At 43.8% G+C, this 27483-nt stretch overlaps 1 protein-coding gene across 1 annotated transcript; it reads left to right on the forward strand.

Moving 5' to 3' along the window:
- Window positions 1–3955: 3955 nt before the first annotated feature.
- On the forward strand, window positions 3956–27244 carry TSKU (tsukushi, small leucine rich proteoglycan). Its single transcript, XM_074216934.1, has 2 exons — window positions 3956–4040; window positions 25918–27244. Exon 2 carries the CDS (start codon window positions 25926–25928, stop codon window positions 26985–26987), a length of 1062 nt encoding a protein of 353 aa, XP_074073035.1. The 5' UTR covers window positions 3956–4040; window positions 25918–25925; the 3' UTR covers window positions 26988–27244.
- The last annotated feature ends 239 nt before the right edge of the window (window positions 27245–27483 follow it).

Consider the following 27483-nt stretch of genomic DNA (forward strand, 5'->3'; position numbering starts at 1 on the left):
GTGCCCACCATATTTCCAGCTCTGTGCTAAAAACCAAGGCAAACAAGGTAAGTGACCTGCCCAGAGGATTGGAACATTAATGCATTGTTGGTGGAGTTGTGAACTGATCCCAACCATTCTGGAGAGTAATATGGAACTAGGCCCAAATTGCAATAAAACTGATCAGACCTTTGACCCAGCAATTCTGATACAAAGCTAATATCCAGAAGTCATAAAAAATGGGAAAAGCCCCACATGTTCCAAAACATTCATAGCTGCTCTTTTTGTAGTGGCAAAGAATTGGAAGCTGAGGGGATGCTCATCAATTGGGGAATGGCTAAACAAGTTGTGGCATATGAATGTTATGGAATACTATTACTCTGTAAGAAACCAAGAAGGATCGGACTCTAGAGAAACATAGAAGGAATTACAGAAATTAATGCTGAGCAAAGGGAGCAGAACCAAAAGAACATTGTACATATTAACAACAACATTGTGAGTTGATCATCCTTTCATGGATGCAGCTCCTCTCAGCAGTTCAGAGAACTAGAAAAATCCTGGGAGACCAGCTATGGACAATGTTAACCCTATCCAGAGGAAGAAAAACAAAACAAAACAAAACAATAACCCTACAGATTCTGAATGAACACTTTTTAAAAATTGCTCATATATTTCTTTTCTATCTCATGGTTTTCTTTCTTTTCACTTAATCCTCATTCCTCATGCTAAAAATGACTAATTTGTAAACATATCTAACACAAATATGTATGTAAAATATTCACCTGATTGTTCACCACTGAGGGGAGAGGGTAGGAAGGGAGGATGGAAGGAAATTATGTAACTTAAAAATATGCATATGTTTGTGGATGAATGTTGAAAAACTTTTCACAACATGTAATTAGAAAAATGAAATATCAATTGGAAAAAAAAGTGACTTGTCCAGGGTCACACAGATAATAAGTGTCTGAGGTCAGAGTTGAGCTCAGGAAGATGTCTTTCTGACTCCAGGCCTGGCACTATGCACTTTGCCACCAGTTAGCTATTAGTAACACTAGTGTGTTAATATCCCTATGGGCTCTTGTTTTTCCCTCTATGCAAGTGTCTCTGATATTGTTTTTCATCAGTGTTGTTCTCATCATCAATATCATCACTACCATCAAACACCTAAGATCATAGACTTCAGAACTGGAAAAAAAATTGCTAGCTCCAAACCCCTCATTTTGCAGAGGAGAAAATTGATGCTCAGATAGGAAAGGGAATTTGCAAGAGACCACACAGGTAGTATCAAAGCAACTACCTTGTGTGGGACCTGTGCTATCAGTGAAGACACAAAAAAAAAAAAAAATACCTAGGTTATGACTTCAAAAACAAGCGAAGACAAATGATTTTAAATGAAAAAAAAGGTGGAAAGAAATGGTAGTGATGACATTGATGATGAGAACAATATTGATGAAGAACAATACTAGAGACATAGGGTAGATGAAAAAGAAGAATCCATAGGAATAAAAAGACACTAGTGTTACTAATAGCTAACATTTGCAGGGAGTTGGGTGGCAAAGTGAACAGTGCCAGCCCCGGAGTCAGAAAGATTCATCTTCCTGAGGCAGGAAACAGTGAGATGGAAAAAGAGAGAGAGAAACAGGGATAGACAGATAGAAATAGAGAAATGAAAAAGTAGAGATATGGAGGCAGACTGTGAGTGATAATGAAAGGCAAAGAAGGAGACAGCTTGAAAGGAAAAAGTCCAAGAAATAAAAAGGAATGAGGATTAAGTGAAAAGAATAATATATGAAATGGGAATTTTTTTAAAAGTGAGAGTTAAGAGAAAGTGAGAGACAGTGACAGAGAGAAAGAGTTCATTTCTAGTCAAAAAAGACAAGTTCCCCTCGCCCTTTCCTACTGGTTAATAATAATAATAAGTCATTGAAGACATTATCTGAGCTTAGTGAGCGCTCTCAGTTCCAAGTCCTTTATTAGGGATGGCTAAGGAAACTACTTTCTTTGTTCTCTGTGGAGCAGATACGTTTTTCTCCCTGTTCTGAATAGGGATTGTCTATTCTTCCAGTCTCTTCATGTCTTTCCCCAACAAACATTCACACACACACACACACACACACACACACACACACATACACGTACAAATGGATCAGATAGACAAAGAACTTTAAGAAAAAGGAAAAAGAAAAGAAAATCCCTCAGCATTTTAAGAAAGCAAGGAAAGACCAAAGACCTGTAACAGGTCAGACCCCCATATACATCCTCTGAATGTTGGACTCTCAAAGGCTGTCTTAATGCAACCTCTTTAGCCCTAAATCTTTTTCGATTTAAAAAGAAAAAGTATTTCTGATTTTTGCTTTTACAGCTCATTTCCCTAAACCCTTCCCCTACCCCGCCTGCTTGCCGTTCCCACTGCCTTAGCAGCCTTCCAGCTCGGGTGGAAAGACAGGGGAGTTTTGTAGTCTTCAGCCCCGGGCTGAGTCGGCTCCCGACACTTCCTAGGGGAGGGGGTCGCGAAAGTCCCTACTTGTGTGTGTGTGTGTGGGGGGGGGGTGATGGCCCGGCACCCCCGGAGCACGACACGCCTGTCCGCCAAGCGTGCCCAGAGAAACGGGGTCGTAATGATGAGGCTGCCCGAGGTCGCCCGGCCAGGCCGCCACGTCTGGAGGCCGGGCACGCAGCCCTCCCGCGGGTTCTGAGAGGCCGGGGCAGAAAGAAAATGAAAACGAGTTGGATCCCCTAAACATGGCACTTCTGACTGTAAAAAAAGAGTATTTTCTGTCTCTAAGCATATGGGGTGGGGGGAGATCTGAACTAAATGAAATGAAACTGGGGCCCCGCAACACACACACACACACACACACACACACACACACACACACGTATGCACACACACTCACACACAGACTCTCACACATGTATACACAGACACACACAGACTCTCACACATGTATGCACACACTCACACACTGAGTCTCACACATGCATGCACACACACTGAGTCTCACACATGTACACACATACACACACGCATGCACACACACACACTGAGTCTCACACACGTATGCACACACACTCACACACTGAGTCTCACACATGCATGCACACACACTGAGTCTCACACATACACACACGCATGCACACACACTCACACACTGAGTCTCACACACGTATGCACACACACTCACACACTGAGTCTCACACATGCATGCACACACACTGAGTCTCACACATACACACACGCATGCACACACACACTGAGTCTCACACACGTATGCACACACACTCACACACTGAGTCTCACACCCGTATGCACACACACTCACACACTGAGTCTCACACATGCATGCACACACACTGAGTCTCACACATACACACACGCATGCACACACACTCACACACTGAGTCTCACACCCGTATGCACACACACTCACACACTGAGTCTCACACACGTACACACACACACACACACACACACACACACACACACACACACACACACGCACCCCCCTCCGAGCAGGTCTCCTCCCACCTCCAGATGTTCCCAAAGGCCGCAGCCATCTGTTGAGGCTCCCACCCGGGCGCTGGGCGGGGGCCGGGGCGGGGGCCGGGGCGGGCAGGGGCGGGGGGCGGGGATGGGCTTGGATAAAAGGCGGAGGCGCGGGCCGGGGCCGAGCGCGGGCCGCGGCGGCGGAGGGGCCGGCACTTTGGCGACGCTCCCTAGGGCGGGGGCGGGGCCTGGGCGGGGCTCGGGGCGGGGCCAGGCGGCGCTCCGGCCCTTTCGCGACGCTCCGGGGCTCGGCAGCAGCAGCTGTTGGGCTTCGGCGGAGCCTGCGGGGAGCCGGGCGGCGGCGGCGGGGGCACGGCGGCGGCAGCGGCATCGGCGGCGGCGGCGGCGGCGGCACGGCGGCCCCGCGGATGCCAGCCCGGCGCTCGGGCTAGGCGCGGCGGCACGGCGGGATGCGCCGGGAGCGGCCGGGGAGGCGGCGGGCGGCCCGCGCCCAGCACTGAGCCGCGGCCGGGCGGAGCCGCCGCAGCCGGCAGACGCCACCGGGCGCTGGAAGGTGGGTGCGCGGCGGCGCGGGCCCGGGCGGGGGGCGCCCCCCGCCCCTCTCCCCCCTCCCTCCCGGCGCCCCGCGGGGAAGCGCCCGAGGCCCCCCGGGAGGGGGGCGCCCCACGTTTTGCAGGGAGGGAAACTGAGGCTCGGAGCAGCCGGGCGAGAGCCCCCCGGCCCGCCGGGGTCTGCGCGCATCCAGCCTCCTTGCGCGCACCACGCGGCCTCCCCAACTTTCCTCCAACTTCCAGCCCCCTCGCCCCTCCTGCAGCCCCCGTAGGCTGCCCCGAGGCCGGGCCCCCCAGAGAGGTCTCGGGGCCACGCCGAACTTTCCCTTGCCCCGGGCTCTGAGCGCACCTTGGGGGGGCTTCGGGAGTGGCCCCGCTCCCAGTTTGGGTTTAGGCCGGAGATGGGGGGCGCGGTGGGAGGTGGAGAAGCGGCCCCCGAGGCTGAGGCTTTGGGAGACAAAGGCCGGCGAGCGGAGCCGGTCTGGGGGCAGGGGCGCGCGGGGCGTCCGTGCGGCCGAGCCCCCCGGCTCCGGGAGCCGCTGCACATCCCCCGGCACGAAAGGGAGCGAGCAGAGCCGGGGCTCGGCCCCAGCTGCCCGGCCCGCGCCAGGCCCTCCGACTCGGGGTGAGGCGCCGGCGCGGGAAGGGGCCGCGGCCTCGGACCGCGCCTTGGGCACGAGTTGCGGGGTCCGCAGCGAAACTCCGTCCCCTCTGGCGGGGGAGGGGAGGGGGGATCGGTCCACCCCCCCGCTCCGTGAGGGGGAGCCCCTAGCGTCCCAGTGAAAGGCAGAGGGGGAGGGTCCCCGGTTCCCCGGAGCCGAGGTCTAGCGGCCCGAAATGCGGGCGTCTCGCACACGCAGAAGACCGGAGCCTCCTGCCGGGGCACCCGCATCCTGGCGGACTGTCCTCCCCGAACGTCTTTGCACTTTGGGGGGGGAGAGAGGGAAGGACCGCTTTGCCACGGCTGCAAGTCCAGCAGCCCCAGCGGCCAGGAAGGCTCCGATCCCCGCCCCGACAGCCCCGCACTTGGGAGTTGGCTCCGCCTCCCCCCAATCTGGTCCTGCCCTCCCCCTCGCAGGCTGGAGAGAGGGGCTGTGACTAGGAAGGTCTTCCCCCGCACCACCCCCAGCCACCTCTTTGGCTCTGTTTCCAAACTGGAGGGAGAAGGGGGCCATGACTGACTGAAGATGCCATGAGGGGACTCTACTTTTCCAGCGGTTCCGAAATTTCTCCCTCCTCCTCCTCCTCCTCCTCCTCCTTCTCCTCTCTGTCTGGATCAGCCCAGACATGCCAGTCAAAGGAAAGGCTAAATCCTCAAGAAAGGGGGAAGTAGGGGGTGGGGAGGGACTGGCTCTGGGATGTTTCACCGGCAGAGCCGGGAACCAGTCCTGCACACAGATAAGTGTGCAGCTACTCAGTCAGGAGGAGGGCCACAGAATGCAATGTCTGACCCAGAACTTGGCTGAAGTCAAAGCTCCCAGCCCTTCTCTGAACTCCTGACGCTCTGAACGTATCGGATCTCTTCCTCCCCTGCTTCTCTCTGCTCTCTCCCCACCCGTAGGTCAATAATGATGGGTTATATAGATTCCTTAAGTGCTCATTCCTATTTAAGGAGAGAGGGCAAGATGGAGAACTAGAATCTGAAGACTAGAACAATGAATGGCCCATCTGGTAAGGGACCTTGTGGTACATTGAAGGAATATTACATCTTGAATCTGAGAAGGAAACTTCAAATCCCTCTTTCTGCCACTTACCAACTGAGAAACTTTGAACCAGACACCTTCTCTCCTCTCTGGACCTCAGTTTCTTTATCTGTAAAATGAGGAGTTTAGAGGATCTGGCCCTTAAGTCCCTTCCAGTTCTTCCACAGTATGAACTTAAGAACAGAAGACAGATCATAGATGGAAATGCTTTAGAGCAGGGGTTCTTAACCTGGGTCCATGGACCCCAATGGGTGTCAGGAGGTCTGTGAACTTAGAAGGGGGAAAATGGCATCTTTATTTTTATTAACCTCTAACTAAAATTTAACATCTCTCAATTATGAATTTTTTAACATATATTTTGAGAAGAGGACTATAGACTTCACACAAATTTCTAAAAGGATTCATGACACACACAAAAAAGGTTAAGGACCCCTGCTTTAGAGACTGTTGGTCCCACCCCTATGACCTTCCCATTTTTCAAAGAAGGAAACTGAGAACTGCAAATAGTAAAAGGTGAAGGGACATTAGACTGGGAGGCAGGACACTTGATATGCTGTTATGACTCTTTGTGACCTTGGTCAAATTGATTTCCTCTTCTGCTCCTCTGCTGTTTTGACCCTGAAAGGGAGATAGTAATCCCGGCTTTGTTCAACTCCAGAAGCCCACTATAAGAATCAAGTCATCCTTACTGGCTAGGAAAGTGATTTATAACTAAAGAATACTATAAAAAGGTGAACTGTTATTATTGATTCTGGCATTAATTTGTACGTAGTTGCTATTCATTCATTCATTTCATTTGTAATCTGCTCTACATGACCCTGTTTAGGTTTTTCTTAGGAAAGATCCTGGAATGGTTTGTCAATTCCTTCTCCAGATCATTTTACAGATGAGGAAACTGAGGTAAACAGGGTTAAGTGATTTGTCCAGGATCACACAACCGAGACCAGTTTGGAACTCAGGTCTTCCTGACACTCTGTCCATTGTTCCACCTAGCTGTCTATTAATTTGTATAGACTTGGGAAGATCAGTTTCCCTTACTTGGCCTCAGTTTCTCTGTATATACCATAAAGGAACTAGACTAGATTGATATCTGAGATCTTGTCCCTAGGCAGAGCTGCTTGGCTAATTGGAAAGGTACATATAAGAGTCCAGCTTTGTCCCCTCTGGCATTTAAAAACACAAAAGAGAATAATCTCTTCCCTTCCCTAACTCTCAGAGTACTTCGTCTATACAAGTCAAAATATTTTAATACTTGGATATGTCTCTGATCTCAGGGATGTGGGTGTGTCCTCCATTACAACTCATTCATGTAAACCTCACATTTATAGAGTGTATTACATAACAGTGCACATTTATAAAGTGTTCAAAGATTAATGGAGAGAGCAGTAGATTTAGAATCAGTAGAACCTGGGCTCAATTTTGAGGTCAGCCATGTGACCCTGAGTAAGTTATGTAACCTATTTCCTCATCTATGAAATAGGAATCATAATATTTACAGTCTCTGTCTCACAGGATCTTTATGACGCTAAAATGAGATGATATATGTGTGTGTGTGTGTGTGTGTGTGTGTGTGTGTGTATAATATGCTTTGTAAATTAAGGAGGGCAATTATATATTGATTCTATTTACAAATGAAGAAATTGAAATTTGTGGACATAGAAATGACTAGCCCAAGGTCACCAGTCCGACAGCTTAGTCAGTGTTCTTTTCACCACAATGCCTCTCTTATGGCCTTTGATGTATTTTCCATCAAATTTGTTCAATCTGGCAAACATTAATTAGGCTTCTATTGTGTGCAGAACACTCTGCTAGGCAGCAAAAAAAAAAAACACTGAGTTTAAAAAAACATAGTTCCTTCCTTCTTGGAACTTACAGTGTAGCAGAGGATGAGACGGACAGAAATAGTATATAATATAAGAAAATCATAGAGGAGTATCCTGCAAATCCCAGAACAAGGTTACTACCAGCTGGGGGATAAAGGAACATTTCCTAGAGGAAGCAGAATCTGAATTGGACTTTAAAGGAGAGTTGGAATAGACAAAGGAGAGAATGATTAGAGGGTTCATCTTTTCTGCCATTCTATAAAGGGCCAGGAGTTCATTTTTCAACTTCTTCTCTTTATCTTCCCAGTACCAAGCATCACCTTGCCCAGAGTAGGTATTTAGAGCAGCTGTTTTTGAATTTGAACAAGAAACTTCCTGGAATGGAGAATTGGTCAAGAAAGGAAGTACCTAATCCTTACCCAACCTATTGTAGCTGGATTGGGAGACAGCAGATAGTGCTTGATGCTTTTACAGTCATAAAGGGAGTGAATCCCCAATGTGAACTGATGGGAGGGTGAATCTCTATAGGATGTATACACAGTACCTTGCTGGCTGAGATGGGGGAAGAAGGACCTTAGAACATAGAATGTCAAAGCCAAGAGGTTCCTTAGAGCACAAAATGTAAATACCAGAAAAGACCTTACAACACAGAATATTAGAATTGAGGGTACCAAAGAAAAGGGACTTAGGAAGGTACTTGTCTGTACATAATATTTGTACTTATGTTTTACTGTGTGTGTGTGGTCAGCTACCTCTAGTCTAGGATAGAATGTCAGATAATTTCTTTTTTTTTTTTTAGTTTTTTTGCAAGGCAGTGGGGTTAAGTGGCTTGCCCAAGGCTACACAGCTAGGTCATTATTAAGTGTCTGAGGTCGGATTTGAACTCAGGTACTCCTGACTCCAGGGCTGGTGCTCTATCCACTGCACCACCTAGCCCCCCCCCCGTCTTTTTTTTTTAAGAGGAAAATTCTGATCACTTTTGCTAAGAGTATGGGGGGGGGAAAGTTGGTTCTTTATTGAGGGAAGTGAAAAAGGAGAAAAATGTGGTATAATGTGAAGAGTTCCAAATTGGGAGTCAAAGAGTCAGAAATCAAATTCTACTGGTGCCTCACTACCTGACCTTGGGTCAGTCATTTTAGCCTATCTCTCAAAGAGTGGGGTGGATAGATTTCTCTATATTTATCATCCTAAGATGATAAGTCCAGAATCCTCCAACCACTATTGGAGGTCACAGATGTTCTAAGGTATGTGTTATTTACAATCTGATGGGTGGGATACCTAGAGACTTACTTCTTTTCTGACTAAAGAACATAGAATCCTTAGACTGTTAGAGCTGGAAGGGTTATTAGGACATGTAATAGTAATAATGATAATGATAACTAGCATAATAATGATAATAATAACTACCATATATACAATGCATTAAGGTTTGTAAAAATGCCTTATAAATATTATCCCATTTGTTTCTATTTAAAAACAATAATTTTCCAAAGATAAAATCCAGTGTGCTCCTCCTACTCTTATTCAGTCATGGGCCCAATTGTTTGTTATTTGTTCAGTCAATAGCTATTTATCCAGTACCACTCCCTGCTAGATACTGGGGATAAAAAAATAAATTTATATAGATATAAAAAAACAAATATTATCTCAATTAATCCTCCTAACACAACCCTGGGAGGTGGGTGCTATTATTAACTCTATTATAGAGATGAGGAAATAAAGGTCAAGGAAGGTTGAATGATATGCCTGGGATTAGAAAACTAGTAATGTATCTGTCACCCAGATGCCAATACATTACAATACCGAGCTGGTTGGGGCGGGATCTTAGAACATGGAATGACAGAGCTGAGAAGTGCCTTAGAACACAAAATGTCAACACTAGAAAAGACCTTACTTACAACAAGAACATCAGAGCTAGGAGGGACCTTAGAAGAGAGTGCATCAGTTGACTTTCTTGAAAAATGGGAGTCAGACTAAGTCACAAGGTGCTGTGAGGAAAGCAGTAAGCTGCTCTTAAACTGCTCTCTAATTATGAACTTTAAATAGAACTGGAAAAGAATTTCCATGAGAAAGTTGGACTTTTTCACTCTAACAGCCTCTCCGTTTTCCCATCTGTCACTAATAGAGGGGATAATTATGTTTGCCTTGCCCATTTCTTGAGCTTGATTGTGAGGTAGCTGAAGGAGAGGGATGATATCTGACATTTCTTTAGTATAGGGAAGTCCTGGGGGAGAAAGCCCCCCTCAATCGACGCAGGTCAGCATTCTCTCCACAAGTTACCAGGAAAGTTGAAGGGATGCCCAGCTATAAAGAAGGGAGTGACTTTCATGGGTGTCTCATGAAGTTGGGGAGAAGAGTTTATGGGAATGAGTCTCTAGAATGTTAGGCATTTTTTTCTTCCAAGTCGTCAGCTCTTCCCACAGAAGCTCTGACTTCCAAAGCTTACCAAGTATGATTGGTGGGAGAGGAAGGGAGAATGGACACATGTAGAAGCAGAGATTCCATTGGTGTCAGAGTTCACCAGATGATGAGCCCCATCACCCAGACTGTGAAATACCCTGACCCTCCCTCCTTTTCCTCTTGGGAACCTCCTTGAAAATCATCAGGCTGAGTGAGGAAGGGCAGGGAGTTCCTTCTGGCTTTCTTTCAGCCCTGAAAATCATCAGACTGACCGAATCATTCTCCCACCAGAGGATTTCTTGTTGTAGGGTTGGGCAGTCTGGTCACTTCCTGAATGGGAGAGGAGATAGTGGGGGGGGGGGATGGGGCTGATGAAACTAGGATCCCTAAAGATGAGAATAAATCATATTAGGAACAATAGCTCATCTGATGATGATGTTTGTCCTTCATTCTCAAAGACCATGATATCAAGGAGGTGATGCCATGACGTACCTGAATTGGATTTGAGTAGGGGTCTCCTGTGCTAAGTCACTTTTTCCTCCTGAGCCATCCGGACCCAGTGGCCAGATAGTGATCAGGATGACTGACTGGAGATGGTCCTGGATACACTGGGAGATCCCGGCCTTATGTCTATTGCCTTACCCTTCTTCCCTTCCCTATTCCTTTTAGCTTCCCTCTCCTTGATTATGATTCTTTCTATCCTCTGGAGGAGCAGTAAAAGTGAGAGATCTTGAAATAGTGGAAAGGTACTGGTTTTAGAGATGGAAAGTCTGGGCCTCAAGGTCAAATTCATCCACTTACTAGCTAAACAAAGAAGTTAGAGATGATCCCTAAGGTCCCAGCCTGCTCTAATGGTCTGTGAGTCTGAATCTGTTTGTGGGACTAATCTCTGTGTAACTCCCTAGCACTTACTTACCATGTCATCAAAAAGTTGTGGTCTTCTTTGGAAATTACCCCACTGTGGCTACTTCTCTGATGAAGTTGCAGATGCCTTTTTTGTCACTCTATAACCTAACCGTTCTTTCCCAGGTCAACCTTTTAAACACTTAAAGGCAATAGTCCTGAATCCTCAGGTCATCTCTTCTAGTGCCAAATATCCCAAGTTCCATCAACCAATCCTCAAAGGGTATGGTTTCAAAACATTTAAGCCCATTTATTCCAAATGTCCCATCAGTTAGTATTTGAAGGAAATCACATTAGTCTTGAAAATATGTTCTCCATGAAATTGAACCAATGACCATCATATCTTATATGTTGTCCATATGTTCCAAAACAGAGGAAGACCCATGTACCTAGTTCCATGGTGTAGTATAGGCCCTGGTCTTGATGTTAGAAAACCAGGGTTCAAGTACTGATTCCAACTTTATCTTCTATATGACACCATCATCCACATCTGTAAAATAGGATTATAATAATAGGTCCATTTTCTTTTTTTGGTAATTTTGCCCAAGTTCATAGGCTTATCAAATCATTGATTCAGAGTTGAAAGAAATCTCTGGATTATCTGTAGGCAGCTAGGTGGCCTAATGACTGACCTTGGAGTTAGGAAGACCTAGGTTTGAATCCTCAGATGCTTATTAACTGTGTGACCTCAGGCAAGTCATACTCTTTAAGCCTCAATTTCCACATCTGCAAAATCGAGATAATACCATCTACTTCATCATACATTCATACATACATACATAAATTACTTCACCACCTTAAAGTGTGATATCAATGTTAGTTACTTGGATTATTATCTAGGCCTACCCCAATAGGTCCAATTTCTATAGAACTTTCAAATTTACAAGTTACTTTACCTACAGCAGTTCTGTGAGATGGGAGGGTAAAGCAACAGGGCATATTAATAGAGCAAAAACTTGGAGTCAAGAAGGACTAAATTCAACTCTCACCTTAGACTCTTAGAACTGGATAACCCTGGGCAAACTATTTCTTCTCCCTGGGTCTTGATTTCCTAACCTGAAAAGTGAGTATTATAATACTTCCTACTACCTTATTGTGTTGTGACAACCAAGAAATTGTGAATGTAAAGCAATTTGCAGGCCTTCAAATGCTACAGTTCCCTATCAAGTCAAATCTCCTATTTGTCTCTAGCTTCTACAGCTGTTGTTAACAGAGGAGATAAATGTATAGGAAAGCAATTTCAACAATATCAATTGCCCCTGGTTTATGCTTTTCTCCTTACCCATGCTGCTGGTTGGATAAGCAACTTGTGCAAACACAGTTCAAGATAAGGGTGAGTCAGACAAAAATTTATTGAGCACAGCCTCACCCAGGAACTGTGGGACAGTGAACCCCAGAATAATCAAGACCCTGCCTTCAAGGAGCTCCCTGAGTAATTGGGAAGGCAAGACTGATACATGAAAAGCTAACAACAGAAAAGTGTGTGCTAATGTGGTCAGGAGTAGCAAAATGGGTGTGTGGGGGAGAAGGAAGAAGAAAGGAAGGAAGGCAAAAAAATAAGGGGAAGGAAGGAGGGGGGAAGAGAAAAAGGAGTGAAAGAGAAGGAAAAGGGGAAAGAAGGAGAGAGAAAAAGTAGAGGAAAAGAGAATGAGCAATTGGGAACAAGAATTTTTTAAGCCCTTTACTATATTATTTGCCAGTCACTAGGGATACAATAGATACAGAATGTGTGGTGAGAGATTTGGGGTGGAAAAGACCAGGGAAGAGAAGCTCTTAGTCAAATGTGAAAGCTGGCCTATCAGATCCGATGGTAGTACCAGGGGTGGAGTCCAATCCCCCCCCCCCAAAAAAAAGGAGGTGATAGCTTGGGTGGAGAAAGTATGTCTCAGAGATTGGGAAGAGTAATTGAAGTCTTGGTGTAGGGACCCCAGATTTGACTCCAGTGCTGGAGCCATCCCCTGTCCTGTCTTTTAGGATCAATGTGAACTTGGGCAAGTCATGTAATTTCTTTGAGCCTTAATTTCCCCCTCTGTAAAATGAGACAGTCAAATGCTGTAATCTGAGTGAAGGTGGGGAGGGAAGTTAGGGTACTCCTGGAATAGCTCGAGCAAAATGTGATGAAGGGAACATTTATACCTGTATCAATAGGTACACATGAACTTCTTGAGGGCTGGGACTATTTCGTTTTTTTTTTTATTTTTTCAGTACCTAGCACAGTCAATAGCAGGCACAAAGCTGATGTTATATAAATGTTGATTGATTTGAATTCAAACACAGAGTTTAGAAAAGACCACAGAGGCCTTATTATAAGTTTAACCCTTTCCTAAAGCCAGAATTCCCTCTACAACTTCCCCAACAAGTGACCTTTCAGTCTCTACTCTTCCAGGGTAGATAGTTGGTGCAGTGGATAGAGCACTGGCCCTGAAGGCAGAAGGACCTCAGTCCAAATCTGGCCTCAGATACTTGGAACTTATTAACTGTGTGAGCTTGGGAAAATCACTTAACTCTGATTGCCTTGCATCCAGGACCATCTACAGTCATCCTGATTCATATCTGACCACTGGACCCAGATGACTCCAGAGGAGAAAATGATACTAGTGACCTAACACAGTTCCGTCCCCCCATCCAAATCCAATTCATGTGCATGTCATGGTATCACCTCTCTGAGGTGAGGACATAGGACAGACAACAATACCAATAATCCTTCCAGTGATAGAAAACTCACCACTACATATCAAGGTAGCCCATTCTATTAGAAAACTTTTCCTTATATTGAGCAGAAGTCTGCCTCCCTCTGATCCTGGTTTTACTAGAAACCACACAAGTCTGCCTCCTCTTCTACATAAGCCCTTCAGATATTTGAAGATAATCATCAGGTTTCTTCTTCCCTCTCCCCTACTCCCAATCTTGCCCAAGGCTTCTCCTCTCCAAACCAAACATTCCTGACCTGTCTTCCTTAAAGAATTCCTGGCTTTATCCCCAAATTCCCTCGTATGCTTTCAGATGATGAACAGAACGAGGGCTAGAGGGCTTTGGGGGTATCTCCCTGGCCAGATGTACAGAATCTGAGACCTCAGGACCTAGTCAGTCCAGATGGGATGCCCTTGAGGGATCTCTTTAATTAGTGTGTTTCTACTCTGCACTGAAGCTCAGTTTGTGGCAATCTCAGTGATTAATTAATTTGAAAGGGACCTGAGAATATAGAATCCTAGATCTCAGGACACAGAACATAGAATCTCAGAAGTAAAGGAGATCTTTGACTCACCAAAGACAAGAGTAAAAATCTTCTACTTCTTAGAAGAAAATCAGATGCAATGTATGCACTAGGATAAATGTTTGGTTGACTAAATGGGGAAGGGAGGTACCTTAGGATATTACCTATGATCAAATGCTGAATTTGGGGGCCTAGAAAAGAGTGAAGGGAAAAGTTAAGGTTCTTTGACACCTTCAGTTCTGTCAGTGAGGTTTATCCTATACTAGTTTTAGAATAGGGTGAAATGCAAGGTCTATGGTTAAGTGATTCCAGACAGCATCTGATTCTGTAGAAGTAAGAGGGAAGGGAAATATAACAAGGCAGCTGGAAGGGAAGGGGAATTTTACACTCATCCTCCACCCCTAAATAGATCCAGAGACAGCCATGGATATATGTATGTATATGAGATACATAATTATGTTATATATGTGTGTATGCATGCATTTATCTATGTGCAGCTTCAAGAGTTGTAAAGCACTTTTTTTTTTACTTCTAAAATTATCTCTACTTCAAAATACCCTTTTCCAACACACCCAGCAAATGGTTTTCTAGCCTTTGCCTAAAGACTGCAAATGAGGAGAAAATTTTTGTAAAGCACTTTAACAATATCTCCTCTTGTCCTCATAATCACCTCAGGAGGTAGAAACTATTATTTTCTACATTTTGCAGATGTAGAAACCAAGGCAGACAGGTTAAGTGATTTGTCCAGGGTCACCTAGCTAGTAAGTGTCTGAGACAGATGTTCTTCCTGATCCCAGGCCAGTGCTCAATAACAATAGATAGCTTTTTTTTATTGTTGTTCAGTCATTTTAGTCCTGTCTGATTCATGACCCCATCGGGGTTTTCCATTTCTTTCTCCAGCTTATTTTACGATGAGGAAACTGAGGCAAATAGAATTAGGTGACTAGCCCAGGATCATACATCTAGTAAATGTTTGAACTGGATTTGAATCATGAAGATAAGTTTTCTTGATTCCAAATCCCAGTGATCTTTCCTGCTATATCATCTCTTGGCTTCAGTGAGACAAAACTCTCTATCAATCTAATTTCTGGTACTGTTATCACTGGTGGTATCTTCACTGAGGCAAGATGAGAGCTCCTGCAGGAAAAGGGTAGAAGGAATTCCTTTAGTCTCTGTCTCCTTGGACTAGATGCCTCTGAATTTCCTTCCACTCCTGATGTTCTATGATTATAAGCCATTTTTATGAAGTCCTAGCCTTCACTGTTCACATCACATACCTAACTAACAAAATATGCCTTGTCCTTTGAAATGGACCAACCCATGAATGTTGTGCTCTGCTCCTGGAAAATTCCAGGAGCTGAGAGAACCCTGTGGTTTATGAAAAAGATCTGATTTCCATTGCTTGCCCTGCTGCATACTCTTTCTTATCCCTGGCAGGTGTACCCCTTGGCAAGGACAAGAGCTACTCAGCACTTCTAAGACTCAAATTCAAAATCATACATAAGAATCTACCCTACAAGCATGTAGTCAACCAGTCTTTATTTGACAATCTCCAGCAAGAGGAAACCCATCACCTCCCAAGGCAATTCTTTTGTGAAGACAATTTTTCTGTTGAGACTGTCTGCCTCTACAGCTTTCAACTTTTGTCCCTTGTTTCCCATTGAGATCAACCAGAACAAAACTATGCCCTCTTCAGAGGGACAGACCTACAGGTATAAGAAGACAGTTATCAGTCATTCCCTGAGTCATTTCTTCTCTGGGTAAAACATCTATTAACATCTATTGCTTCAACTAACTTTCATATGGTATGATATTAAGTACCTTCATCATTCTAGATACCTTTCTGGACCCTCTATTCTATTACTGTGCCTTCCAAACTGGCACTTTATCACCATTATGCCTAAAATGTGATACCCAGAAATGTATGCCATTCTCCAGATGGGATCTGACCAGAACAATCGGTAACAAGACCATCATCTTCCTTATCCTTATCCTTATTCCTCCTACCTTCTCCTTCTTTCCTCCTTTTCACCTTCTCCCGCCTTCCATCTCTCAGAAAATATCAATGCCTTTTATCTTCGGTTATTTCTAGGGAAAAATTTTTTACTACCTCCCCTCTTCTCAGTGAAGTCTTGTCTTGTAACCACAATTCCTCTCAGTGTGACTGAAGATATCATTAGCTTCGTTGGCTTAAAAGGCATCATGGCCTCACTGATAGCATGTTACCACTGGAAACTGGAAATTGTTTTAAGTTCTGCCATTGATGCCACAAGCAAATTACTTTAGTTCTCTAAACTTGATGTCTCTGTATGTAAAATGGGAGTGATAATAGATGTTTGGCATGCTCTAGACTTGTGAATTTGTCAAGAGATATTTTATTTTGTTCATTCTCCTTCCCTTCTACTCTTTATTGTTGTTGTTCAGTCATTTCATGACACCCATTTGGGCTTTTTTTGGCAAAGATATAGGAGTGATTTGCCATTTTCTTCTTTAGATCATTTTACAGTTGAGGAACCTGAGGCAAACAGGGCTAAGTGACTTGTCCAGAGTCACTTAACTAGTAAGTGTCTGAGGCTAGATTTGAACTCACAAAGATGAGTCTTTCTGACTTCAGGCCTGATGTACTATCCAAAGCCCAACCTAACTACCTGTCCTCCTCTTTGCTCAGAGTATTTATCTATCTAGAAGTGATTTTTCTATAGTCTTACATTGGGATCCTAAGACTTTTATTAAGAAAAAAAGTTTTGGGGGTGGCTAGGTGGTACAGTGGATAGAGCACCAGCCTTGGAGTCAGGAGTACCTGGGTTCAAATCCGACCTCAGACACTTAATAATTACCTAGCCATGTGGCCTTGGGCAAGCCACTTAACCCCATTGCCTTGAGAAATCTTAAAAAAAAAAAAAGTTTTGTACTGAGATTTGTTAGAGATAGAAGTAGGAGAGTGGCAAGGATTAGCCCAATCCCTTCTAGTGTCAGGTCTGATCATAGAATATCAGAGTTAAAAAAGATATCTGAATTACCTAGCTGTGTGGCCTTGGGCAAGCCACTTAACCCCATTTGCCTTGCCAAAAACCTTAAAAAAAAAAAAAAAGATATCCAAGGCAGAATGTTAATCCAATGGAGAACCTGAGATTGGATCTACAATATTCCTACCAACAGGCCATCTACTCCCTTCAATATGGTCAGTGCCCAAAAGCTCCTTTCCTCCTAGGTCAGTCAATTCCATTGTTGGGCAGCTCTGTCTGTAAGACAATCCTGAATAATCCTAGAGTTCAAACCTAATAAGAACCTTAGAAGTCATCTATTTTAACTCCCTCACATTTTATTGACCCTTCAAAGACCCAGAAAGGATTGATTTGCCCACGGTCACACAGCTTTCTGTATATTAAACTGAAATTTGTCCCTCTGACTTCTCTACAATCATTCCTAGCATGATCTTTTGGTCACAGAACAAGTCTCCTCTCTTTTCTCTGTGATAGCCCTTTTGGATATTTGAAAGCAAGAAAATTGTCTTCCATTCCCAAATCTTCAGTCCTAGTTAGTACCAGAGCTGGAATTCAGTCTTGGGCCCCTAAATACAAAAGCAGTGCTGGTTCCTCTAAACTTTATGGCCTGTAGTCCTTTCATTATACTGGTCCCTTTCCTCTGGATTCTCTCTGGTGTTTCCTTCAAAAGACATTAGACAGGATCATAGGGACACAGATTTAGAGCGACCAGGTTCTTTGAGGTTATTTTACATGCAGGGAAACTAAGGCTCACTGCCTGCTCAAGAGACCTAAAATGAGACCCCAGAGCCAAGCTCTACCCTCCAGGTGGGGTTTGAGCAGGGCAGAGGACAGTGGCAGCTTTTCCTTCCCTCCTCCTGGAAGTGACTTTCCTAACTCTATGAAGGCAGCCTAAGATGGAGATTTGGCTCTTGTACCTCAGGGTCAGTTCAGAAAATGAGGCACCCGTTTGTACACTTTCCTTGGGAGAAGCCCAAGGAACTGTGCAGAGTAACAAACATACATAGAATAGCTTCCAAAAGAAGTTTGGGGCTGGATCCCTGTGGCCTGCCCTTAATTATTTCCACCTGGTCTCTGCAGCAGCCATGTCCAATCTCTTCCCTCCCTGAAGTTGCTTGTATCTCTTTATGATTTCTTCTCTGTCCCCCTCCTCCCACATCCCCCTCCTCTTTTAAGAAAAAACAAAAAAAGGGCAAAAAGCCATCCTTGGAGCTAATCAAGTTAGGTCATGGGAAAAGCTGAGTAGAAAAAAGAGGCTTACTTAGCTATTAATTCTCCCTAGAGGTCCTAATGCAAGTACCTTGAAGAGGGGATCCTCCTTAATGTAGGGGATGGACTAGATGGAGAGGGGAGTGGAAATAGCAAAATGAATCACTGAAAGGGATCATTGGATAATAATTTTGGAGCTGGAAGGCCATCTAGTCCAACCTCTTTCAGTCCTCACATCTGAGACAGAGAGATGTGATTTGCCCAAGGTCACACAGCTAGTAGGATTCAGTCAAAACTGAGAATGTCAAATTTGTGTCAGTTACACATTTATGTCAGATCATAGGAGCAAAAATTTAAAGCTAAACAAGTTCTTAGGATATTTTTTATAGGTAAATAAACTGAGGTTTGGAGCAATTTAGTGACTTAGAGTCAAATAAGTGTCAGTTTTTCTGACCCCAAGTCCAACTCTACCCCCTACGCTGATGCTGCCTCTAATGTTGTTACATCATGAGATTCTGGTTCGAACCTCAGAATATAGAAAGTCAGAAGTGAAAGGAACTCTTGGTCACTGACCATATTGAAGGGAGTGGATGGCCTTTCAGACTATTTTCTATATTCATATTAAGATCCATATTAGATATTCATATTTACTATTATTATAACATATATTAGATATCCATATTAGGACTTATATTAGATGCCCACACTTACTGTTATTATTATCTTTATTATATATCTGTATTAGGTTGGTGACTTAGAACAGCTCCACCTTACTCAAATCCAATTTGTATGCTTGTCGTGGCATCACCTTGCTGATGTTATGGTCTTCTTTGAGAATGAAGGACAAACATTATTATCTATTTTAGAATCCATATTAGATATTGATATTTACTATTATAATCTATATTAGATATCCATATTATATATCCATATTTACTAATATTAGAACATAAAACATCCTGATATTATTATGAAAGTTTTATTTGGGGGGTCCTTTGATTCTCTGGACCATACTTTGAAAACCACTGCCTTAGAGAATTTATCTTAGCATTCATTCCTTTTAACATGTTCAGTTTAACCAACAAGACCAAGCACCTACTTTCTACCTGCAGGGCCCTATGCTAGGGATACTTCAGTGGCCAAAGATTTTATCCCTAGTGGTCTAACTTAAAATTCATCCACACCTCCTGCTGAGTGATTCTTGTCCATGACCATGTCTTCTTAACTCCTCCAAAGGCAATCTACCAAACACACTGAAGATCTTTCTCTAGACTTTTCTATAAAAGAACTAATATGGTGTTTGGACTTGGGACACAAACATGAAAAAGGCTCCCCCACCCCCACCCCACATCTAAAAAAATCTTAGGATATAGTGGTAACAACTCACTTTTTTACCCTTCTAAGTTAGATGGTATGAATATCATTTCAAAGATAAAGAAACTAAGTTCAAATAAGGGGAATTAATTTAATTTGCTTGGAGTAATTTGTTCTTGATCAGTCATTTTTCAGTCATGTCTAATAGGAATAATAGGAGTGATTAATGGCAGAAGCAGGATTTGAAATGACTCTTGGGCCCAGCCCTCACTGGATTCCACTACTATCAAAATATTTCAGTTTAGTTCTTGCTTAAGAGAAGGACTTGTTACAGTCACCTAAACATGGAGTTCACATAATGAACATGGTGTCAATGCAAAAATATGAATTTTGCAAACATTTTTCAAACAGGGTTTAGGTGTCTATTTGCCAAGGAATTGAAGAAAAAAGACAGTAAATTCCTTGCCTTCAGAAAACTCCTGGACTAGTAAGGTAGACATGGCATGGGTATATCCATAACTCTTGAACAGCTAGATGGCATAATGAATAGAGGACCAGATCTGGTGACAGGGAAGTCTGAGTTCAAATGTGGCTGTAGTCACTGTGTGATCATGGGCAAGTTATTTAACCCTGTTTCTCTCAATTTCCTCATATGGAAAAAGAACTGGAGAAGGAAATGGCAAACCACTCTGGTATCTTTGCCAAGAAAACCCCATATGAGGTCACAAAAAGTCAGACTTTACTGAGCAACCTATACATAACTCCAATTCAAAGTATCATAGAAGCTCCTATTTCCATAGAACTTTATAGTTTAGAAAGCATATGTATATATATATATATATACACACATATATATGAGGTATATAGTAGAATTCCTATTTTACTTATAAGGAAACTGAGGCCCAGGGAGGGGAAGTTTCTTGTCCCAGGTCTCTTATGGCAAGAACTGAGATTCATTTGATCACACCACTTCACAAATCAGGTTGTCTTTGTTTGGGGAGCAAGTCTCCTCTTGTATGTAACTTTGGGGTCAGTCATCCAAGCCCCTAGAGAGGGGAAATGATTGTGAAGAGGGAGACCTTTTCCCTGAGATATTTTCATTTTTCAGGAAAATGGAAGATTTTCAGGAAATACTTTCTCTTCCCTGAATTTTCTTTCTTTTCCCCTTTACAATTTCATCACCCTCTCCTTCCAAGCCCATCTGGAAATTCCTCTTCCTGAGCTGAGGCCAAGAGCCATTCTTTCACTATCAATTCCTTCCTGAAGGCAGGGGGATAGCCTGGTCAGATTCCTTTAATTTTTTTCCCCAACCAGCTTTTCTGAGTGGCCTCGTCCCAATTCTATCCCCCATGAGCCATCTATCTTCCTTCTTTTGAAACCAGCAGTGGTCTCACTCTGTTGGGCAAACCAACCCTTGGTCTTACATCATGCTAACAGCTCTCTGAAGTGTGAACCAATACTGAGCAGAGTTGAGGAAGGAGATAGAATGTCAGAAGAGGAGAAGAAACACAGAATGTTAGAACTAAGCTTGGAATGCCCCAGCTGGAAAAGACTTTGGAGACTAGAACATCAGAATTTATTGACTGATCAATGTGTGTTTATTTTTAAGTGTTACTGTGTCATGTTCTGGGAATACAAAGAAAAATAGCTCCTGGCTTCAAGAAGTTTAACTTCTAATGAAAAAGACAACAGGTACATAAATAGTTATATACAAAGTTAATAGAGTAGGTACAAGGTAGCAAGAGAGGGGGAAGACACAAACAGCTGAGGAATTAGATTATGCAGTGGGTAGAGCATTTAGCCTGGAGTCAGGAAAGTCAGGGTTCAAATCCAGTCTTAGACATTTACTAGTTTGTGACCCTGTACAAGTCACTTCACCTGTTAGCCTCTGTTTCCTCAACTGTAAAATGGAGGTAATAGTAATACCTCCCTCCCTTCCTCCCAGGGTTGGTGTGAGAATCAATGATATAATGTTGTTGCTACTGTTCAAGTCATTTCAGTCATATTCAACTCTTCATAACCCCGTTTGGAGTTTTCTTAGCAAAGATACTGAAGTAGTTTGCCATTTCCTCCTTGAGCTCATTTTATAGATAAGAATACGAGGCAAACAGGGAAAAACTTGTGCAGGGACACACAACCAGTAAAGTTGAGATCATATTTGAAGGATGATGAGTTTTCCTGAGTCCAGGCCCTAGCACTATGGCAACACCTAGTTGCCCTGAGAAAATATTAGCAAAATTCTTAAAACAGGACCAGGCACATAGTTGGCACTATATAAATATGAGTTTTGATTAGTAATATTATTAGCTAGTAGGAAAGGCTCCTGAATAAGATGGCACTTAAGTCCTATAGAGCATAGAATATGAGGGCTGGAAAAGGATCCAAGAGATCATCTAATTACACCCTTCTATTTTACAGAAAGATAAATTGAGGTCCAGAAATGAGAAATGTCTAGAAGAAGCAGTATACTGCCTTGCTCATCTCAGTAAAAGGGGCACTCTAAGGTCAAATAGCTTTTTTGCAGACCAAGATCAGATAAAAAGTAGACTAGACAGAGAAAGCCAATGAAAGTAGAGGGTAGTGTGCTTGATTTTGATTGCAAGCTTAGTGTTCGTTCATATCTTTCCCAAGGCTAAAATCTCCTTGTTCTTGTCTCTCCTGTGTGTTCCAGGTTTCATGTCATTGAGGTTTTTTTTTTAAATCATGGATGAAAAAAAATCCTGAATGGCCAACAAGTTCTCACTCCTGCCCCATGTTTTAATGATAATAGTTCAACTCCTTATTTCTAAAGGAGATTTAATGTATTGCTTATTTATTCATTATACATTAATGTTATTGCCCCGGATTTCTGACCCAGGTCAAGGTCAATTCATGATTCTTGAAAATATTTCCTTCTAAGTCGTACCCAAATTTGCACGAGTCACCCAGGAAGGGTTGAAAATGAATTACATGTTCAACCTTAGCTCCCCAAGGCTTCTGCTCAGTCCTTGAGACTCATTTTATAGCCCATAGAAAAAACATATCAGGTTCATGGAACACTGAATGTTAAAATATCACTCTTTTATGTCCAAAAGATCAGTTGTCCTTAGTTGATTTTTGGTTCAGCTTCCTTATTTTATTGATTGGGAAACTGATATCTGGGGGCGGGGGAAGGACTTGCCCAAGATCTTAGAGCAAGTCTATGGTCAACCCAGGTTTCTTAAAGTCCTTGGATTTAGAGCTAGAAAAGACCTTGGAGATTATTTCACCCACTGTCTGAAGAAACTAAGGCTTAAGAGTTAGAAAGTTAACTACCTGAGATTGTACAGTAAGGTGGTGATAAAGCCAGAACTAGACCTCAGATCTCTTTAACTCATAGATCCAGGTTCTTCATACATGCTAACTCTCCCAAATCGAATCCAAGACTTCTAAATCAAATTCCCTATTTTTTTACTATTCCATGCAGCCTTTCATAACAATTTTTGGAGTCAGGAAGACCTGGGTTTGAATCTAACTTCATTAAGCACTAACTTAGTGATCCTAAGCAGCTCTGTTAGCCTTCCTGGGCCTCAGTTTCCTCATCTGTATAAAAGGCCAGCTGGATTTTGTGATCTCTAAGGGCCTCTTTCAGCCCTACTCCTGTGACCCCATATACAATAATACAATTCAACAAATATGTCTTACACATCCACTATAGTTTTGCACCCTGGGGAAGTACAAGATTTAGAAAGAAAACAAAAAGACACTATCCTTTCCCACAAGGAGTTAGTAAGGAACTTAAGAGTCTAGAAAAGAAGTCAGTTTTCCTCATGATAATGAAAGGATTGGTTGCATTGGATCTTCTCTAGGGTTCCTCCAAGATTCAATTCTCACTGGCTTCATGACCTTAGTCATTTTTCCTGTGGGTTTCAAATTTTCTCCCAGAGGGCAGAATGAAGGCCAGTGGATAAAACTGCAAAAAGGCAGATTTAATCTTGAACAGCATATATCATCCTTGGAGGCTACAGTTTCCCTCTCTTTGGAGGTATTCAAGCAACAGCTAGATGACCACTTCTCTGGTAGGTTACAGAAGAGATTGGTTTGTTTTGTTTAGTTTTTTAGACCAAATCTGCCTATCTCACCCAGACAGGAAGTGCAATGGCCTCTCATGGGCAGGATCCTGTTATTGATAGGTGTGGGAACTGTGACCTGCTCTATTTTCAACCTGGGCCAATGCACCCTTTCTTAAACAATCAGTGGCAGGACAACCAGTATGAATACCCAATCAAAATAGGCTATTGCAGCTCAGAACTGTTGAATTCGAGCTAGCCCCCAGCCTCAGCCTCATTAGTAACAGGTATTATAGGTGTGATCCTGGCCCTGTAAGGAGATCCTGGTTCAACTTGGACTAAGTAGCTCCTGAGGTTCCTCCTCACCTTGTAAGTAAGAAAATTAGATAAAATCAGTGAATAATAGAAGTGGGAAGTGACCCCAGAAACCATCTACTCCACATCCCTCCTTTTACACATGAGAAAATGGAGGTCTTAAGCTAAAATAACATTCTCAAGATGTCACAGGTAGTGAAGAGACTTGATTTCCATCCAGGTCTTCTATTTGACAGGTTCATTTCAGTCTCTACTGTTTTTTCCATTTCTTTCCAATAGTCTGCAAGGTGCATTCTCCTTCAACTCTGCTTCCCTGCAACCCTGCCCTAGTGGTGGCTGAGTCAGGTTAGAGTTGGGTTTTGTTGCATAACCCAAGATCTGACAAAAGTGGCTGTTTCATATTTAATGCCCACAGAGTTGTATAATCACCTTGGGTAACTGAAGAATAATCTCTGGGGCTGTCTCTCTCTTCTTTCTTAAACCTTTGGAACAGATATGTGTAAGAAGAGCTGAGCCTGGCAGAGGAGCTCAGACCATTTGGATGTAATTAATAGTATGCAGAGTAAACAGGCTGGGACACAATAGAGGACTTAGGATAACTTTTTTTTACCCCTCTTTGTTTCCAGAAATTCTGAACACCCTGGCCCTCCCAACTAAGGCTAGGCATGAAAGGCACCTGAACAGGTTTTAATCTGAAAATTGGCCTATCTGAAAGGAACAGGAGGCCATGGGAGGGGGAGGATGGGGGTAGAGGGTGGGATGGGTTTTGGTGACAGGTACCAGCCACCTATGTTTGTCCTTACCCTCTGTGAGACCTGGACAGATAAAGTTGCTGCCCCTTTAAATACTTCATGGGAACAAGGCCAAGGAAAGGGGTTGAGTTCAGAAAGGGAAGGCTGACTGGCTGAACCAGTGCATGGGAAGCCTTCTTCAAATAGGCTTATCTTGGAATTCTGTCACTAGTACAAGGGGTGACACAGGCACTAAGCTCCTACCTGGCTAGAAGTGACTTCTCTTGGGTAAGCTGACATTGGTCAAACTCCATTGGAGAATTTCAGTTCTATGCATTGTGGTTTAGACTAGACATGCTCACTAGAGAGAGGGCCATGGGTGTCACAGTGCATAGGATTTGGAGGCAAGGGGACCTGGTATTTGTGACTGGGGCTGAATCACTGTCAGTCTATGGGGCCACAGTTTCCATTTCTATAAAATGAGACTAATGCTAGCTAAGCTCTTTTTCAGTTCTACAGTCTATGAGCATGTGCAGAGAAGAATAATTTACTAGGATCAGGAGAAAGAAATGAGGATATTTAGTCTGGAGAAGAAAAAACTTGGGGGAAGAGGGTCTTCATATGCCTGAAGTGCTATCCTAGGAAGAGGAAACTAACTTTTTTTTCTTGATCCCAGAGTAGGAAACCAGATTGGGGTAATGCATAGGAATGAATTCCTTTACTAGATGACTGTTTCTAAGATTTAAAATGTATTTTTAAATAGGGGCTGGACTACATACCTTTTGAGGTCCCTTATAATTCTTAAATTTTGTGATTCTATGACTAGGCAGATATCAACTCTCCATAAGGAAGGGAATCCTAACAATCAGAGCTAGCCTATAATGAAATGGACTGCCTTAGTAACAAAGGAGATACCCATCATTGGAAGTATTCAGGCTATTTGTTGGGGACACTAAAGAAGGAATTAGTTGAGGGGTTGGAAAACTGGACTAGAAGAATCTGAGGTTTCTGTCAGAGCTTAAATTCATGGTGCTGGTCCAGGAGTCAGAAGACCTGAGTTTTAGACTCACTTGTGCTTTTGATTCATGGTGTCACTTTAGACAAGTCTGTTTCCTATAAAATGATAGAGTTGATTCAGGTGTTGAGTTCTGACACCTATGGTTTTGTGAAATTGCCTTTTAAGGTAGGTTTTAACATCTCTCACACCCTAACCCTTGCTCTTTTTGTCTTCTAGGCTGCACGATGCTGTGGTCCCTCTGGCTTCCACTCCTGTTCCTGGCCCCTTGCGCCAGGGCCATTCATCCATGTTTCCCGGGCTGCCATTGTGAAGTAGAAACTTTTGGCCTATTTGACAGCTTCAGCCTGACTCGAGTAGACTGCAGTGGCCTGGGCTCCCACATTGTCCCAGTCCCCATCCCCCTGGACACAACCTACCTGGACCTATCCTCTAACCAACTGGAGACAGTCAATGAGTCCATGCTCACAGGACCAGGTTACACGACTTTGGTGGGGCTCGACCTGAGTTACAACCGCATCATCAAGATTTCTTCCACCACCTTCTCCCGGCTCCGTTATCTTGAGTCCTTGGACCTGAGCCACAATTCCCTAACTGCCCTTCCTGAGGAGAGCTTTGCCAGCTCACCCCTGAGTGAGGTGGATCTGAGCAGCAACAAACTCACAGAAATATCCATAAACACTTTTACTTCTCGTGGGCAGGGGAAACCCCTCAATGTGGATCTCTCCCATAACCTCCTTACCCGGGTGATTTGGCCACACCTAGACCGAGGTACCCCCAACATCCAGAGTCTAAATCTCTCCTGGAACCAGCTGCAGGAGGTACCTGACCTCCAGGGTCTCCCTCTGCGCTACCTCAACCTGGATGGCAACCTCCTGAGCAGGGTCCAGGCAGGGGCCTTTTCTGGGTTGAAGGACCTCATTCACCTGTCACTCAGCAGCCTCCGCTGCTCTACGGAGCTTGCCCCATTTGCCTTCCGTGATTTGCCAAGCCTCCAGGTTCTAGACTTGTCAGGCAACCCCAGCCTTCAGTCAGCCAGGGCCGAGGTCTTCTCCAGCTTGAACTCTCTGCAGGAGCTGAATCTATCAGGTACAGGACTAGCAGTCCTACCTGATGGGCTTCTGAAATACCTCCCATCTGTCAAGAGCATCACCCTGGGGAAGGGCATCTGGTGTGTTAAAGTAATCAAAGAGGGGCAATACCATCGAGAGATGGGCCAGATCAGAAAGGAAGTCTTGTATTGTCATGACAGCCATGGTGCTGTGGCCAAAGCCCCCTACGTCTTATGATAAACATCAGAGATATCCCTGGGAGAGGTGGAAATAGGGAAGGCCCCTGGAGGGTCTGGGGAAGGGTAGGACCCACATGGAAGTAGACGAAGGAAGAAAAGTTGTACCTCCTTTACAAGCAAATGAGGCCTACCTTCATGCCATTTTTTGGTAAGCCTGTCAATTTAATTTATATTTATATGTGCCAATACCAGGTCCAACTCCTGAGTGTGTGTGTGTGTGTGTGTGTGTGTGTGTGTGCGTGCATGTGTGTTGTTCCTTTCCACCTGTCCTGCTCTTCCTCTGCCTGGAGGCTTCCCTGTGAATTTACTCTTGATTTTGACCTAAACAAAAATTCCCAGGAGACGGGCTCCTATCTCCTAGTTTCCTAGACAGTACCTGGAACCAACTGGAGAATATTGGAAATCAGCTATCAGGTGTGATGGGAAACATTCCTTACTCCATCATGCCCCTGCCTTGGACATCCCTGCGCTGGACTCTGAGGAAGAGATGGAAG

The sequence above is a fragment of the Macrotis lagotis genome, chromosome 1 (genome assembly GCF_037893015.1).
Source record: "Macrotis lagotis isolate mMagLag1 chromosome 1, bilby.v1.9.chrom.fasta, whole genome shotgun sequence".
NCBI lineage: Eukaryota > Metazoa > Chordata > Mammalia > Peramelemorphia > Peramelidae > Macrotis > Macrotis lagotis.